Source organism: Tachyglossus aculeatus, chromosome 2, assembly GCF_015852505.1.
Source record: "Tachyglossus aculeatus isolate mTacAcu1 chromosome 2, mTacAcu1.pri, whole genome shotgun sequence".
NCBI lineage: Eukaryota > Metazoa > Chordata > Mammalia > Monotremata > Tachyglossidae > Tachyglossus > Tachyglossus aculeatus.
Window position 1 is genome coordinate 43,852,765 of NC_052067.1, and position 13,276 is coordinate 43,866,040.

Genomic DNA, 13,276 nt, shown 5'->3' on the forward strand with positions numbered 1-13,276 from the left:
GTTCAGTGCTCTGCACACAGGGAGTGCTTAATAAATACAGTTGAATGAATAAATGGAGGAATGAAAGCTTGTGGGAGAAAGCACTCCCTTGCCTTCCTGCAACTCCCCAGATATATGTTTCTCCCCAGCCCCCCGGAACTCCGCCAGCCCTTCCACGGACAGACACCAAAATCTTAGAGCTCAGTAATGTTTAACGATGCCCTAACTCGGTAGCAGTGACAACAATTCAGTTCAAACTGCCGTTCCCCAGCTCCAATACTCTTCCCCGCCAGGACCCTCCATATTCTCTGGTAGATGTTCCTGGGCTCATGTTCCTCTGGCCCGTTCCTCTCTTTCTCTGCACGTCCCAGGTTCCGGACTCATCGAATACAGGGTCTTTCAGTGCTCGTCCTCCCCCTCGGGGACCCTGGAATCCAACCTGGACCATGAACCGTACACCCGGATCATTTCCGATCCCTCCCTGTGTCCTGTGTCCCGCCAGGATCGTTGCATGAGCTTTCCCTGTATCCTGCTCTCCCAGGCACATGGGTTCACCACCTCTCCCCTCAGGATGGCCAAAGATCCCCCGCGCTACTCACCCCACCCACACTACTTCGTCTCCAATCCTTCCCTCCGATTGGCCTGGCAAAATCTCTACACTTCCCTCAAGGAAGGGCACCTCTGTTTGACTCTCCCGGATTTCTCTTCCTCCTCCTAAGTGTAGAGGCCAGCCACCTTCTGGTATTCCTGTTGGGCATGCTGGGGATTGCCAATGCTTGAACTAGGATAAAGTGATCATTTTCCTGCACTTACCTTGGGTGCCAACTTTTCATCTTGAAAGCATGGATGAAAAGGGAGCAGGGATGGAGTGGAGTGGGCACCTTGGTGTAGAGTTGAATGTCAACCTGTTTAAAATATGAGAGAATAAATCAATGTGCTGCAAATCCTCTAGCACCCTAACTATCTCTAACCATCTGGTTTCAAATTGACAAAATTGCCTGAATAAATATTTAATCAGTTAATGATTCTTGCCTCTTAAATGTACTTTAATGTACCATCTTAAAATGCCATTATTATTAAATAGAAATCAAAGAAGTGACCCATTCCCTGCCCACCGGGAGCTTTCACTTTAACCAGGGAGAGAGACATAAAAATAAAAGCAAGTAGTCAAAATAAATCATTGATTCAGCATATGCAAGAGTCCTACAGATAGCTATAAATAAGTACATAAGTGCTTGAGGTGGCCAGTGCATTTAAATGTCTTGGGGTACTGGGATTAGGAGGTGAGATTTCAAAAGGGCTTGGAATATTGGGAAGCTGTGATCTTTCAGATTTGTTGAGGGAGGGAATTCTAGGCCTAGCAGATAGGGAGTTATGGTACTTAAGTGCTTATTGTGTATCCAGTACTGTTCTAAGCGCTGGAGTAGATTCAAGTTAATCAGGGTGGACACGGTCCCCGTCCCATATGGGGCTCAGGCTCCTAATCCCCATTTTGCAGATGAGATAATTGAGGCCCAGAGAAGTTTAGTGACTTGCCCCAGGTCATCCAGCAGACATGTGGCGGAGCCGGGATTAGAACCCAGGTCCTTCTGACTCCCAAACCAGTGGCCTCCTTATCCACTGAGCCACGGTGCTTCTCCAAGGGGAGCTGTGCTCTTTAGCTCTTCAAGGGCAGAGGCTGAGAATTCTGCTTTTACCGAATGCTCCCAAATGTCTAGGGACTCCTACTGATCGTGACGATAGTTGTTCAAGTCTGCCGAACTGCATAAGTCAAGGAACTTTTGAACCCAGAACAGTCACCACCGGTTTCTTGTTTGTTTTCCTTTGCTACTAAGACCCTTATAGCATACCTTCGTGCAAATCTTGCTCCTTGCTGATAGGGTGTCCCTGACAAGGGTCACGTCACAAACTGATTCGTAGCAAGCTCTCATTTCTCTGAAGTTCTGATGATATAAGAAGGTGCCATATTCCAACCCTTTCATTTAATGATGGGTAAACAGCCCTTGCGTGTAGACACAGACATCCTTTGTGTAGAAGAACACCTTTCTGTTTGTTATGTCTGCTAATCTGTGTTTTGAAATCTGTCTCCTGGGAAACTTGATTGGCAAGAAATGCCTTTTCACCTTCCTCTGAGTCTCCCACTACCTCTGCATATTCTCTTGCCACTGGCTAACTGAAGTTTTGTTCACTTTGCCGTAGATCAAAATCTGCCCATTCTGGCAGCAGGAGAGGAAATAATTGGAAGCAGCAAGTAATAAATACTAAGTAGTAAATCTCAGACTAGTTAATTTCAAATTAATAGGGTTTTTACTAGCAAGTTTGGATGCGAATGAAAAAAGTGAAATGTTATACCTCCTAGTAAAGTAGCTTTGCAAAGAAATCATGAGACATCTAATGCTTATCGAATAATGGGGCAGGGACAATACAGAAACGAAAGTTCACAAGGTTAAAGGAAATGTTTAGCCCTTTAGAATGACACCACAAAAACTGCTGCACTTCTAAATAGATAGTCAAATCACCTGTTTACTTAGTTTTTTATTTTTAATTATAAAGTGATTTCAGGTTATGTGCCTTGACGTTTCAGGTGCATGGTCTTGAAGCTCGAGAGGATTTAGCCCAGAATTTAGGAATTATTGAAGCGGAAGGTACCGGAGGTGGACCACTGTTGTTGGAAGTGATCAGAAGGTGTCAACGAAAGAAGAGCTCTGCCAGTGGGGAAGTAAGTCAGTTGTATTCTCAACAAGTTATTTTTGTGCAGCATCTTTATGACCACAGAGTGTGGCAATGAAGTTCTCAAAATTCATGCTGAATTTAGCCTTACAACCCATAGATTTGGGCCTCAAAAGATCAGGCTGCAGATTTGAACAAGCATGGAAAATAGTAATCTTATGTTTCTCTGAGCCTCTGTGCTCGTGGAGTCAGAAGCGTCTGTCCCAGGGGTGCCCACTTTGTATTTTGAGGTTGGGGGGGATAAATTTGGGTTATGACAATCTAGGGGGGAGGGAGGTAAAGAGTGGGATGAAAAGGAGAGAGAGAAAGAGAAAGAGGGAGAAGAAGGAAAGGGAAGAGAAAGCTACTCACCAGTGTGTCTTTTGCTCTGCTGCTGCTTTAGGGTCTTTTCTGGCCTTAGGCATCTTGGGGAGAATAATACTAATACTAATAATAATAATAGTAATGATGGTATTTGTTAAGCGCTTACTATGAAGCAGGCACTCTTCTAGGCGCTGGGGGAGATACAAGATAATCAGGTGGTCCCACGTGGGGCTCACAGTCTTAATCCCCATTTTACAGATGAGGTAACTGAGGCCCAGAGAAGTGAAGTGACTTGCCCAAAGTCACACGGCTAAGTGGCAGAGGCCGAATTAGAACCCATGACCCCTGACTTCCAAGCCTGTGCTGTTGCCACTGAGCCGTGCTGCTTCTCTAAGAAACAGAGGGCATGATTCCAGCGCTGCCCGGGCACAATTTCAGAGCAACTGATTTTTGCACTCCCTGCCCCAGATTCCTGTAGGATAGGTCCTTCTGCCCGCTGGGGACCCAGTAGGTTGTGTAAATGTGCCCCATCCAGCGTTACCTCCCGCTGCCCCCAGCACTTATGTATATATGTACATATTGTTTATTCCATTTCTTTTATTAATGATGTGTATATATCTATAATTTGATTTATTTTGATGCTATTGATGCCTGTCTACTTGTTTTGTTGTCTGTCTCTCCCCTTCTAGACTGTGAGCCCGTTTTTGGGTAGGGATTGTCTCTATCTCTTGCCAAATTGTACTTTCCAAGCGCTTAGTACAGTGCCCTGCACGCAGTAAACGCTCAATAAATGCGACTGAATGAAAGACTGAATGAATTACCAGCCGTGGGCTAGTAATAATAATAATAATGATGATGACATTTATTAAGCGCTTACCATGTGCAAAGCACTGTTCTGAGCGCTGGGGAGGTTACAAGGAGATCAGGTTGTCCCCCACGGGGGGCTCACAGTCTTAATCCCCATTTTACAGGTGAGGGAACTGAGGCACAGAGGAGTTAAGTGACTTGCCCAGAGTCACACAGCTGACAGTTGGCAGAACCGGGATTCGAACCCATGACCCCCGACTCCAGAGCCCGTGCTCTTTCCACTAGTAGCCTTTCAGCTGTGGCTGCTGTGGACTCCAGACTTGGGTCCTCACCTGGAGCACTGGACCTGCATTGGATCCCCATGGCGCCCGGGTGGGAAGATGGGCTGGTCCTCAGCCCGAACCAGAAAAGCAGCGGTAGCGTTCTCCATCCTGCCACCGCCACGGATTTCATCCAGGCCAGGCTAGATCCTATTCCCTCTGGCTTAGCTTAGCTACAAGCTTAGCTACAAGCGCTTAGTACAGTGCTCTGCACACAGTAAGCGCTCAATAAATACGATTGATTGATTGATTGATTAGCTGGCCTGCGTAGTGCTTGCTGCTGCCCGAGGGCTTTTAGGGAGCATCCCACCTTCGGGGAGCGGTAAAGCGGAGGGCTTTGGGAAAGTATTTCGTTGAAAACAAGATGAGGGTAACCAGGAGAATGAAAATAAGTAAAATTTTTAATGCTTCAATGGTATTGAAGACTTCACGTTAATATTCTCTTTTTGAATAATGTAGCGAACACTTTTAAACTGAAAATTTCTGTTTAGGGAGCGCCAGATCCAACTGATTTTCATTCTCCACCAAAATCACCAGATGGAAAGACCAGTCCACTTACAGTGCCGAGTAAGGTACGTTTCTTCCCCGTCCCACCCCCCAAAAAGAACCCAGGACCTCTGACTCCCAACTCCTCTGACTCTTTCATAACTATTGTGGGGTAAGATCTTATTGTCTCCCAAAATGTGTGTTGTGTATCAATCAATCAGTCATATTTACTGAGTGCTTACTCTGTTAAGAGCACTGTACTAAACATTCCCTGCCCACAGTGAGCTTATAGTTTAGAGGGGGAGAAAGACATTAATATAAATCTGTACATATTACTCTGTTTATTTATTTTACTTGTACATATCTATTCTATTTATTTTATTTTGTTAGTATGTTTGGTTTTGTTCTCTGTCTCCCCCTTTTAGACTGTGAGCCCACTGTTGGGTAGGGACTGTCTCAATATGTTGCCAATTTGTACTTCCCAAGAGCTTAGTACAGTGCTCTGCACATAGTAAGTGCTCAATAAATACGATTGATGATGATAAATCAATTAAATCATGGATATGCATATAAGCACTATGGGCCTGAGGTGAGGGGAATGAAGGGCGCAATTCCAAGTGCAAGGGTGATGCGGAGTCGGGTGGGAGAAGAGGAAGTGAGGGCTTAGTTGGGGAAGGCCTCTTATTTAAGGTCTTGTTGTAGTAGAGTCAAGTTTATATATCCAAGTCCTGTAGCTATTTTTTGCCTCTTTGTCAGGACAAATAATTGTTTTAGCCTAAAAATATGGAATTTTCATTTTGAGATGTTTTCAGTTGGTTAAAATTCCACCCTCTACTTTGGACAGTACTCAGGTGTGGAACTGAATAAAAGTTTAAGAATTAATTGATCACTGAGCTGTTCGCTTGTGTATATAAATCGGATCTCCTTCAGCCACTTGAATTCGTAGAGGTAATAATTGCACCACTGAGTATTCGCCTTTTTTTGAATAATTTGCTTTTTAGGTTGTTAGAAACAGTAATGAGTTGACTTCCGGGTGAAAAGTTTTTCCTTTTCGTGGAGGAAGGGGGTAGGGGTAGCTGGGAAGTTATGGGATCATGACCACAGCTTTTTAGATATTAAATCAAAATGTGATGCTGTATATATAGAAAGGAAGTGCCTCTTTGTAATATCATCTTAGCTGTGTATTCTTCCCTTTCCTTCCCCCAGCTTTCCATTCCTTATGGTCAATTTGCTCCTTTTTGAATTGGAGTCTGGGAAAATATTTAATCACGTTGAATGAAACAATTTTGTCCCTGGAAGAATATACACAATCCAAGAGACTAGCCTAGGACAAAAATTGAATGGGCTTAAGTTTGTTAATGTGATTATTAAGTTGATATGATTATTATTAATATTATTATTAATCATATTGTTATAATATGATTATGTTGTCCGTATATGGTGGTTTGGTAGCTACTGGGTAAGTATGATTTTGCCAGAAATATTCCAGAATTTTTTTTTGATCAGAATACAGTTTATGCCACCAAATGGGCAGGATGTATATACCGTAAATAATTTGTTGAACATGGGAAACAAGGTTTTTTGTTTGTTTGCTGTTTCTTTTTAAAAAAATTTGAAGTCTTGTGTAGAGTGATTTATGAATAGTGTATCCATTCTTTGTTCTATTTAAAGTAAAGCAACATTATAATATGCGGTAAACGGTGTAATTTTATTCTCATGCTCAGATACCAAGGTTTAAAGGACATGGTAAACAGAAGAAAAGTGGGGAGAAGTCCGGTGAAAAGGTAAAATGCATGTGAGCATAGAAACTAGCTAGTGATTTTAGAGTTCTTTAAAGTAGAAACTGCCTATCCTAAAATAAGTAATGCTCTATACCTGATTAATCCGTATCTACCCAGTGTTTAGAACAGTGCTTGGCCCGTTGTAAGTGCTTAACAAGTACTATTATTATTATTATTATAAGCATGAACCCAGAGTTGCAGCTTTCTTCTAAAATGTTGTACTTGGCAATTAACTTATTATACCAAAATATTTTAAAAATTATTAATGTAGATATTAAACAACCAAATTAATAAGTTCAAATTGCATTTATAGTTCAGTTTTTACTCCTGTTGCAGTTCTATGTGGTATAGATTAAAAGAAGATCCCACAACTGTCAATTTTCCCATTTTCTTTTCTATTTACACTCAGCTGTAAATATTTGATAGGTTATTCCTCAAACTTTTAATGGAAGGTTATTTAATGTACTAATAACTTTATCATACAGGTATTTAAGATGTATTTTAGAATAGAAAAGGCACAAAGAGTTGTTGTTTAAGCATGGTATCCACCTTGGTTGCTTTTTTCCCCTCTTTAGGCCAAAGAAAGGGAGTTTACTACAGATTAGTTGCTCTCTTGCCCCCTCCCCCCCTTTTTTTTTGGAAGTGGAAAATGGGGGAATGAGAGATTTTATCAAAGCCACTTATGTCCCCAAATCGCCAAAATATTTTCAATGAAATGGTTTTTTAAAGAATTCAGTTTAAAATAAAAGCAAGCTGATTGATTTTAAGGGAGTTTCTGGGTAAAAATAGTAATAATGTTGTTAAGCACTTACTGTGTGCTAAGCACTGGAATAGATGCAAGATAATCAAGTCAGATGCATTCCCTGACCATCAGCTGTAAGACACTCGATCAATTACTCCTGATTTAGACTGTGAGCCCCGTGTGGCACGGGGACAGTTAATCTGACCTGATTAACTTGTATTTATCCTAGCGCTTAGAACAGTGCATGACACATCTCAAACATTTTACAAATACCATAATTATTCATTATTATTATCACCTTACCTCACTGGTCTCCTATTGCAACCCAACCTGCACTTTTTGCTTTTCTAACACCAAACTACTCCACACCTCAATCTCATCTATCCCACTTAATTATTATTATGGTATTTGTTAAGCGCTTACTATGTGCCGAGAACTGTTCTTTCAGCCTCTGGCCTGGAACTCCCTCCTTCTTCATATTCAGCAGGCCACCACTCTCCCCATCTTTGAAGTCCTCCTCAAAATCACATCTCCTCCAGTGAACTTTCCCTGACAAAGTCCTCATTTCCCCTAGCCACCGTCCCATCAGTGTCACACATGCACCCAAATCTGTGCCCCTTAAGCACTTGATAGTCATCATCATCATCATCATCAATCGTATTTATTGAGCGCTTACTATGTGCAGAGCACTGTACTAAGCGCTTGGGAAGTACAAATTGGCAACATATAGAGACAGTCCCTACCCAACAGTGGGCTCACAGTCTAAAAGGGGGAGACAGAGAACAAAACCAAACATACTAACAAAATAGAATAATAATATGTACAAATAAATAATAAGTAAGTAATAAATATGTACAAACATATATATATATATACAGCCTCAGAGTGGCCAGGTGCGGAGCAAGTTTGAGGATAGTTTGAGGATAGTCACCCCACACTCAGCTCCACAGCTCCTTACACTCTGCCGTTTCCTTTACCTGTAATTCATTTCAGTATGTTACCCCTTCTAGAGCGTAAGTTCCTTGGGGAGAGGGATTTTGTCTACCAGATCTATTTGTATTGTACTTTCCCAAGCGCTTACTACATTGCTCTGCACATCATGAGCACTCGTTAAATACTGCTGATTGATTAACAGGGCTTCACAGTCTAAATGGGAGAGAGCCAAGGCAGCCAATTCCTGACTTACTCATTCCTCTTCATCATCACAGAGACTCGGCTCTCACTTGATTCCACTTCCATCTCAAGGGAGCCTCAACTTCTTCCACTCTCCCCAGCTCACAGGGAGGTGGGGTGAAGTTACCCTGCTCTTCACCCACAGTGTAGTTTTCTCTGCCTCACCCCCCTGAGCGTGGCTCAGTGGAAAGAGCCCAGGCTTGGGAGTCAGAGGTCATGGGTTTAAATCCCGGCTATGCCACTTATCAGCTGTGTGACTTTGGGCAAGTCACTTAACTTCTCTGGGCTTCAGTTACCTCATCTGGAAAATGGGGATTAAGACCGTGAGCCCCCCGTGGGACAACGTGATCACCTTGTAACCTCCCCAGTGCTTAGAACAGTGTTATGCACAGAGTAAGCGCTTAATAAATGCCTTCATTATTATTATTATTATTATTATATTTTATCCATCTGTAACCTGCTCTGCAACTGTTGGTTGTTAAGATCTACCATCCTATTGGATCCACCTCTTCATTTCTTTGTAACAACTGCTTTTCTTGCTATTTTGTCCTTGTTTCCTTCTGCCACTGATCCTTCGACTTCCACGTTAATGATCCCACTGACCTCAGCAGCCCACCTCCCCTTGCAAGTTAACATTAATGTACATTCTGAAAGCCCCAAATACCTGATTTTTCAAATATCTGAAATATTTGTTGTGATGGGAGAGTCCCCTCCCTATGGGTTTTTGTTATGTCTGTTTGGTGTTTTACTTAACAGCCCAGAGCCCCACGAAGGAGCTGGCTAAAATAATCTACCTTCCACTGAATTTAAAGCTATATGGAAAAGTCAGGCGCAGTCCCAATTTCTGACTTGTGTGGATGTCTTCGACTCCACCACTGGTTTTAGAAATAGATCTCAGGCATCTGTCCCTTTGGATTGTTTTCTGCCCATTCTTGTTCTGTTTCGGAATGGGCTGGAGTCCAAAGATCCTTCCTTCCTTCCTCCCCATAGCCCTCCCATGTCTTTTGTGGGACAAAAGGACTGTGTCTGACCTAATTAACTTGTATCTACCCTAGTGCTTAGAACAGTGCATGGCACATAGTAAGCGCTTAACAAAAAGTATCATTTAAAAAATTCCAGACATCCCCTGATGAGCCATTATCTCAAATTTCCCATCCCAGTATTTCTGCATATACCTGAGAGTTGCTGCATTTTAGACTGTTCCTGTACTGTAGCCGAAATTCTAAGTGTACCGAGTTTGTTTTGAGCGACATAGGAGGTAATGGGAGGTTTTTTCAATTTTGGTGGTAGTATTTTAGTCAAATACAGTTTGGAGTCAGATGAGAAAAATATTTCAGTTGCTTAATAATGATGGTATTTGTTAAGTGCTTACTATTCTAAGCTCTGGGGTAGGTACAGTCTAGTCAGGTTGGACACAGTCCCTGTCCCACATGGGGCTCACAGTCTTAATCCCCATTTTACAGATGGGGGTAACTGAGGCACAGAGAAGTCAAGTGACCCGCCCAAGGTTACACAACAGACAAGTGGTAGAGCCAAGACTAGAACCCGGGTCCTTTGGACTGCCAGACCCATCTTCCATCCCCTAGGCCATGCTGATTCTGAAAAATTGTACCGTGGGTTAGAGGTTGACTTCATCACAAACGGTTTCTCATCATTAGGAGACTGTATTGAAATGTTTAATCAATCAGTAGTGTTTATTGAACTCTTACTCTGCTCAAAGCTCGGTATTGAATGCTCGGGAGAGTACATCAGTGATAGTAAACGTTATTCTTGCCCTCAAGGACCTTACAGTTTAGCTGGGGAGAGAGAGACTAAAAAAATTAGAGATAAGGGGAAATGACCAAAGTATACAGATATGTGTACTTAAGTTCTGTGTTTGGAGAGTGAGTACCCAAGTGCTTAGGTGATGCTGAAGTAGCAATAGAGGAGAAAAATAAGGAGGGAAAGGCCTCCGGAAAGAAATTTGATTTTAGAAGAGCCCTGACGGAGGGGAGAACAGCCGTCTCCTGGATGGGATGGGTTAGGAAGTTCCAGGCAAAGGAGAGGGCACGAGCAGGAGATGGATGGTGAGAGAGAAAAGAACGAGGCACAAAGACGGACAAGGATGGGCTTGGCATGAGGGTCATGAAGCATATGAGATGGGGTATAGCTGAAGAGAAGCTGCTTCTCTCTGAAGATGAAGCTTCTGTCATCATCAGAAGCACAGAGCAAGAGCAGTCTACGTTTATTAGCAAATGAAGCAAAGCTTGGCTCTTCGTTGAAGGATAAATAACGGGGAGAGTTCTGATTAAGTGCCATTTAGGGTCTAGATCAAAGCCGGTATGTTTCTGTTTTTATAAGTACTTCGGGTTCTCATTTAATGGTTCATGCTTGAATTACTCACCGTGTTTGGAACTCTTAAGTTACTGTTTTAGACTTAAAAGTAATTGAAATGATTCCTTTTTTATGGTATTCGTTTAAGCACTTACTATGTATTATCATCATCATCATCAATCGTATTTATTGAGCGCTTACAATGTGCAGAGCACTGTACTAAGCGCTTGGGAAGTACAAATTGGCAACATATAGAGACAGTCCCTACCCAACAGTGGGCTCACAGTCTAAAAGGGGAAGACAGAGAACAAAACCAAACATACTAACAAAATAAAATAAATAGAATAGATATGTACAAGTAAAATAAATAAATAAATAAATAGAGTAATAAATATGTACAAACATATATACATATATATAAACACTCTCTTCTTAGTGCTGGGGTAAGTACAAGTTAATTAGGTTGGACACAATCCCTGTCCTGTATGGACCTCACGGTCTAAGTAGGAAAGAGAACAGATATTTAATCCCCATTTTTCCGTAGAGGGAAGAGAGGCACCAAGAAGTTAAGTGACTTGTCCAAGGTCACACAGCAAGCAGTTGGTAGAGCTGGGATTAGAACCCAGGTCCTCCGACTCCAAGGCCCATGGTCTTTCCACTTGGTCATGCTGCTTCTCAAGGATTTACAATTTTAGGATGAAACTCCTTCCCTGAACATCTTTAAAAATTGGGTAGAAGGATACCTATTTGGTATTGTTTATCAACTCTCAAGAAAAGCGGATGTATGTGGATAAGTTGGATTAAAAAGCACTTTTGTACATTTTCATTCATTCAGTCATATTTATTGAGTGCTTAATGTGTGCAGAGCACTGTACTAAGCCCTTGGAAAGTACAGTTCGGCAACATATAGAGATGGTCCCTACCCAACAGCGGGACATATTAAAACATTCATGATGATGCCCCGCCAAACGTGCAATTCTAATTTGGAGATTTCAAACCTATGTAAAATTAAATTAAAGAGAATGTTAGCCATCACTGAATTGTGTCCATTGTACTCACAGGGGTTTATGGCGTTTGGAAGTCTTTAAGTTCAGTGATTCAAATCCGTGTTGCATAATTGACTTTACAGAGATGCCTTTTTATTATTTGTTTTGTTCTCTCTGCAATGTATTCCCATCAAGTTCATTCAAGATTAAAATCTTCCCCGAACGTGCTTTCTCATTCCTTTTCGAAAGGCCTCGGAAACGAGTCAAAGTGATAAGAGCGTGTCATCATCAGAAGCAAAGAGCAAGAGCAGTCTGCGTTTATTAGCAAACGAAGCAAAGCTTGGCTCTTCGTTGAAAAACCTATCTTTAGATGCCAAAGATAAAAGCGATGCATGTCCAGATGAAGATGATGGAGAAGGAGATTCTTTCTTTGACGATCCCATTCCAAAACTGGAGAAAACTTATGGTTGGTGAGTGAGTGAAAGCAAAATATGGTGCATGGACTAAATTTGGGACGGCAAGCTGTTTTCTCTAGCCTCTTGACTCTGTTCCCCTGATTAAGCCTAGAGAAACAGTGATCAGTCAACCCATCAGTGGTATTTATTGATTACTCAATATGTGAACCTGTATGGCATAGATCTCAGTGCCCAAGAAATTCATTCATTCAGTCATATTTTTTAAGCACTTATCATGTGCAGGGCACTGTACTAAGCGCCTGGGAAAGTACAGTACAACAGTAAACAGTGACAATCCCTGCCCAAGACGGATAACAGTGTCAGGGTTTGGGATGTGTACCTTCCCACCCTCCCCAGCCATGTTTCCAGAGGGGCAACACGCAAGCGGGCAGCTAGGCAGTGCAGGATATCGGGAAATGCTGGAAAGAATTATATACATTAAGCCCTTTTATAGCCAAAGTGTGGCCCAGTGGAAAGAGAACAGAGCTGGGAGTCAGAGGACCTGGGTTCCTATCCTGACTCTGCCGCTGGCTTGCTGTGTGACCACTTCTCTGTGCCTCGGTTACCCTTATCTGTAAATGGGGGCGAAGACTGTGGACTGTGGGACAAGGACTGTGTCCAACCCGATTATCGGTATCTACCCCAGCGCTTAGTGCAGTGCCTGGCACATAGTGAGTTCTCCGTAACAAATACCATTTTTAAAAAAAGTGACCACAGCCTGATTCCAAAGCTGGGCCGCAGTGGCCCAGGCCGGCGGGCAGTAGGTAGCCCGCAGAACTACTTTGGTAACGGCCGTGGCCTCTACCGCCCACTCTTAGCCAAGCTATTTTCAGGTTTCCCTTTAGGCCCATTCTCCACGCGTGACACCCTAGGTGGCTCTTCCTTCAGAAATTTTCACCGCTGATGGCAGCGTGGCTTAGTGGAAAGAGCCCGGGCTTTGGAGTCAGAGGTCATGGGTTCGAATCCCAACTCTGCCAATTGCCAGCTGTGTGACTTTGGCTTCTCTGTGCCTCAGTTACCTCATCCGTCAAATGGGGATTAAGGCTGTGAGCCCCCCGTGGGACAACCTGATCACCTCGTAACCTCTCCAGAGCTTAGAACAGTGCTTTGCACATAGTAATCGCTTAATAAATGCTATTATTATTATTTATAACCCCATCAGAAGCACTTGCTTCTGGCTGGTTTACCACCCTTGCCCTCT

At 42.7% G+C, this 13,276-nt stretch overlaps 1 protein-coding gene across 1 annotated transcript in view; it reads left to right on the forward strand.

Annotated features, from left to right (window-relative positions):
• Positions 1 to 13,276, forward strand: part of CEP43 (centrosomal protein 43) — a gene marked incomplete at its 5' end in the record, with an annotated part of 59,346 nt that overhangs the window by 27,386 nt on the left and 18,684 nt on the right. Inside the window, 4 exons of the mRNA XM_038761906.1 lie at positions 2,564 to 2,698; positions 4,631 to 4,711; positions 6,350 to 6,409; positions 11,870 to 12,090. Of these exons, the coding sequence (XP_038617834.1) occupies positions 2,564 to 2,698; positions 4,631 to 4,711; positions 6,350 to 6,409; positions 11,870 to 12,090 (497 nt within the window). The remainder of the gene's footprint in view (positions 1 to 2,563; positions 2,699 to 4,630; positions 4,712 to 6,349; positions 6,410 to 11,869; positions 12,091 to 13,276) is intronic.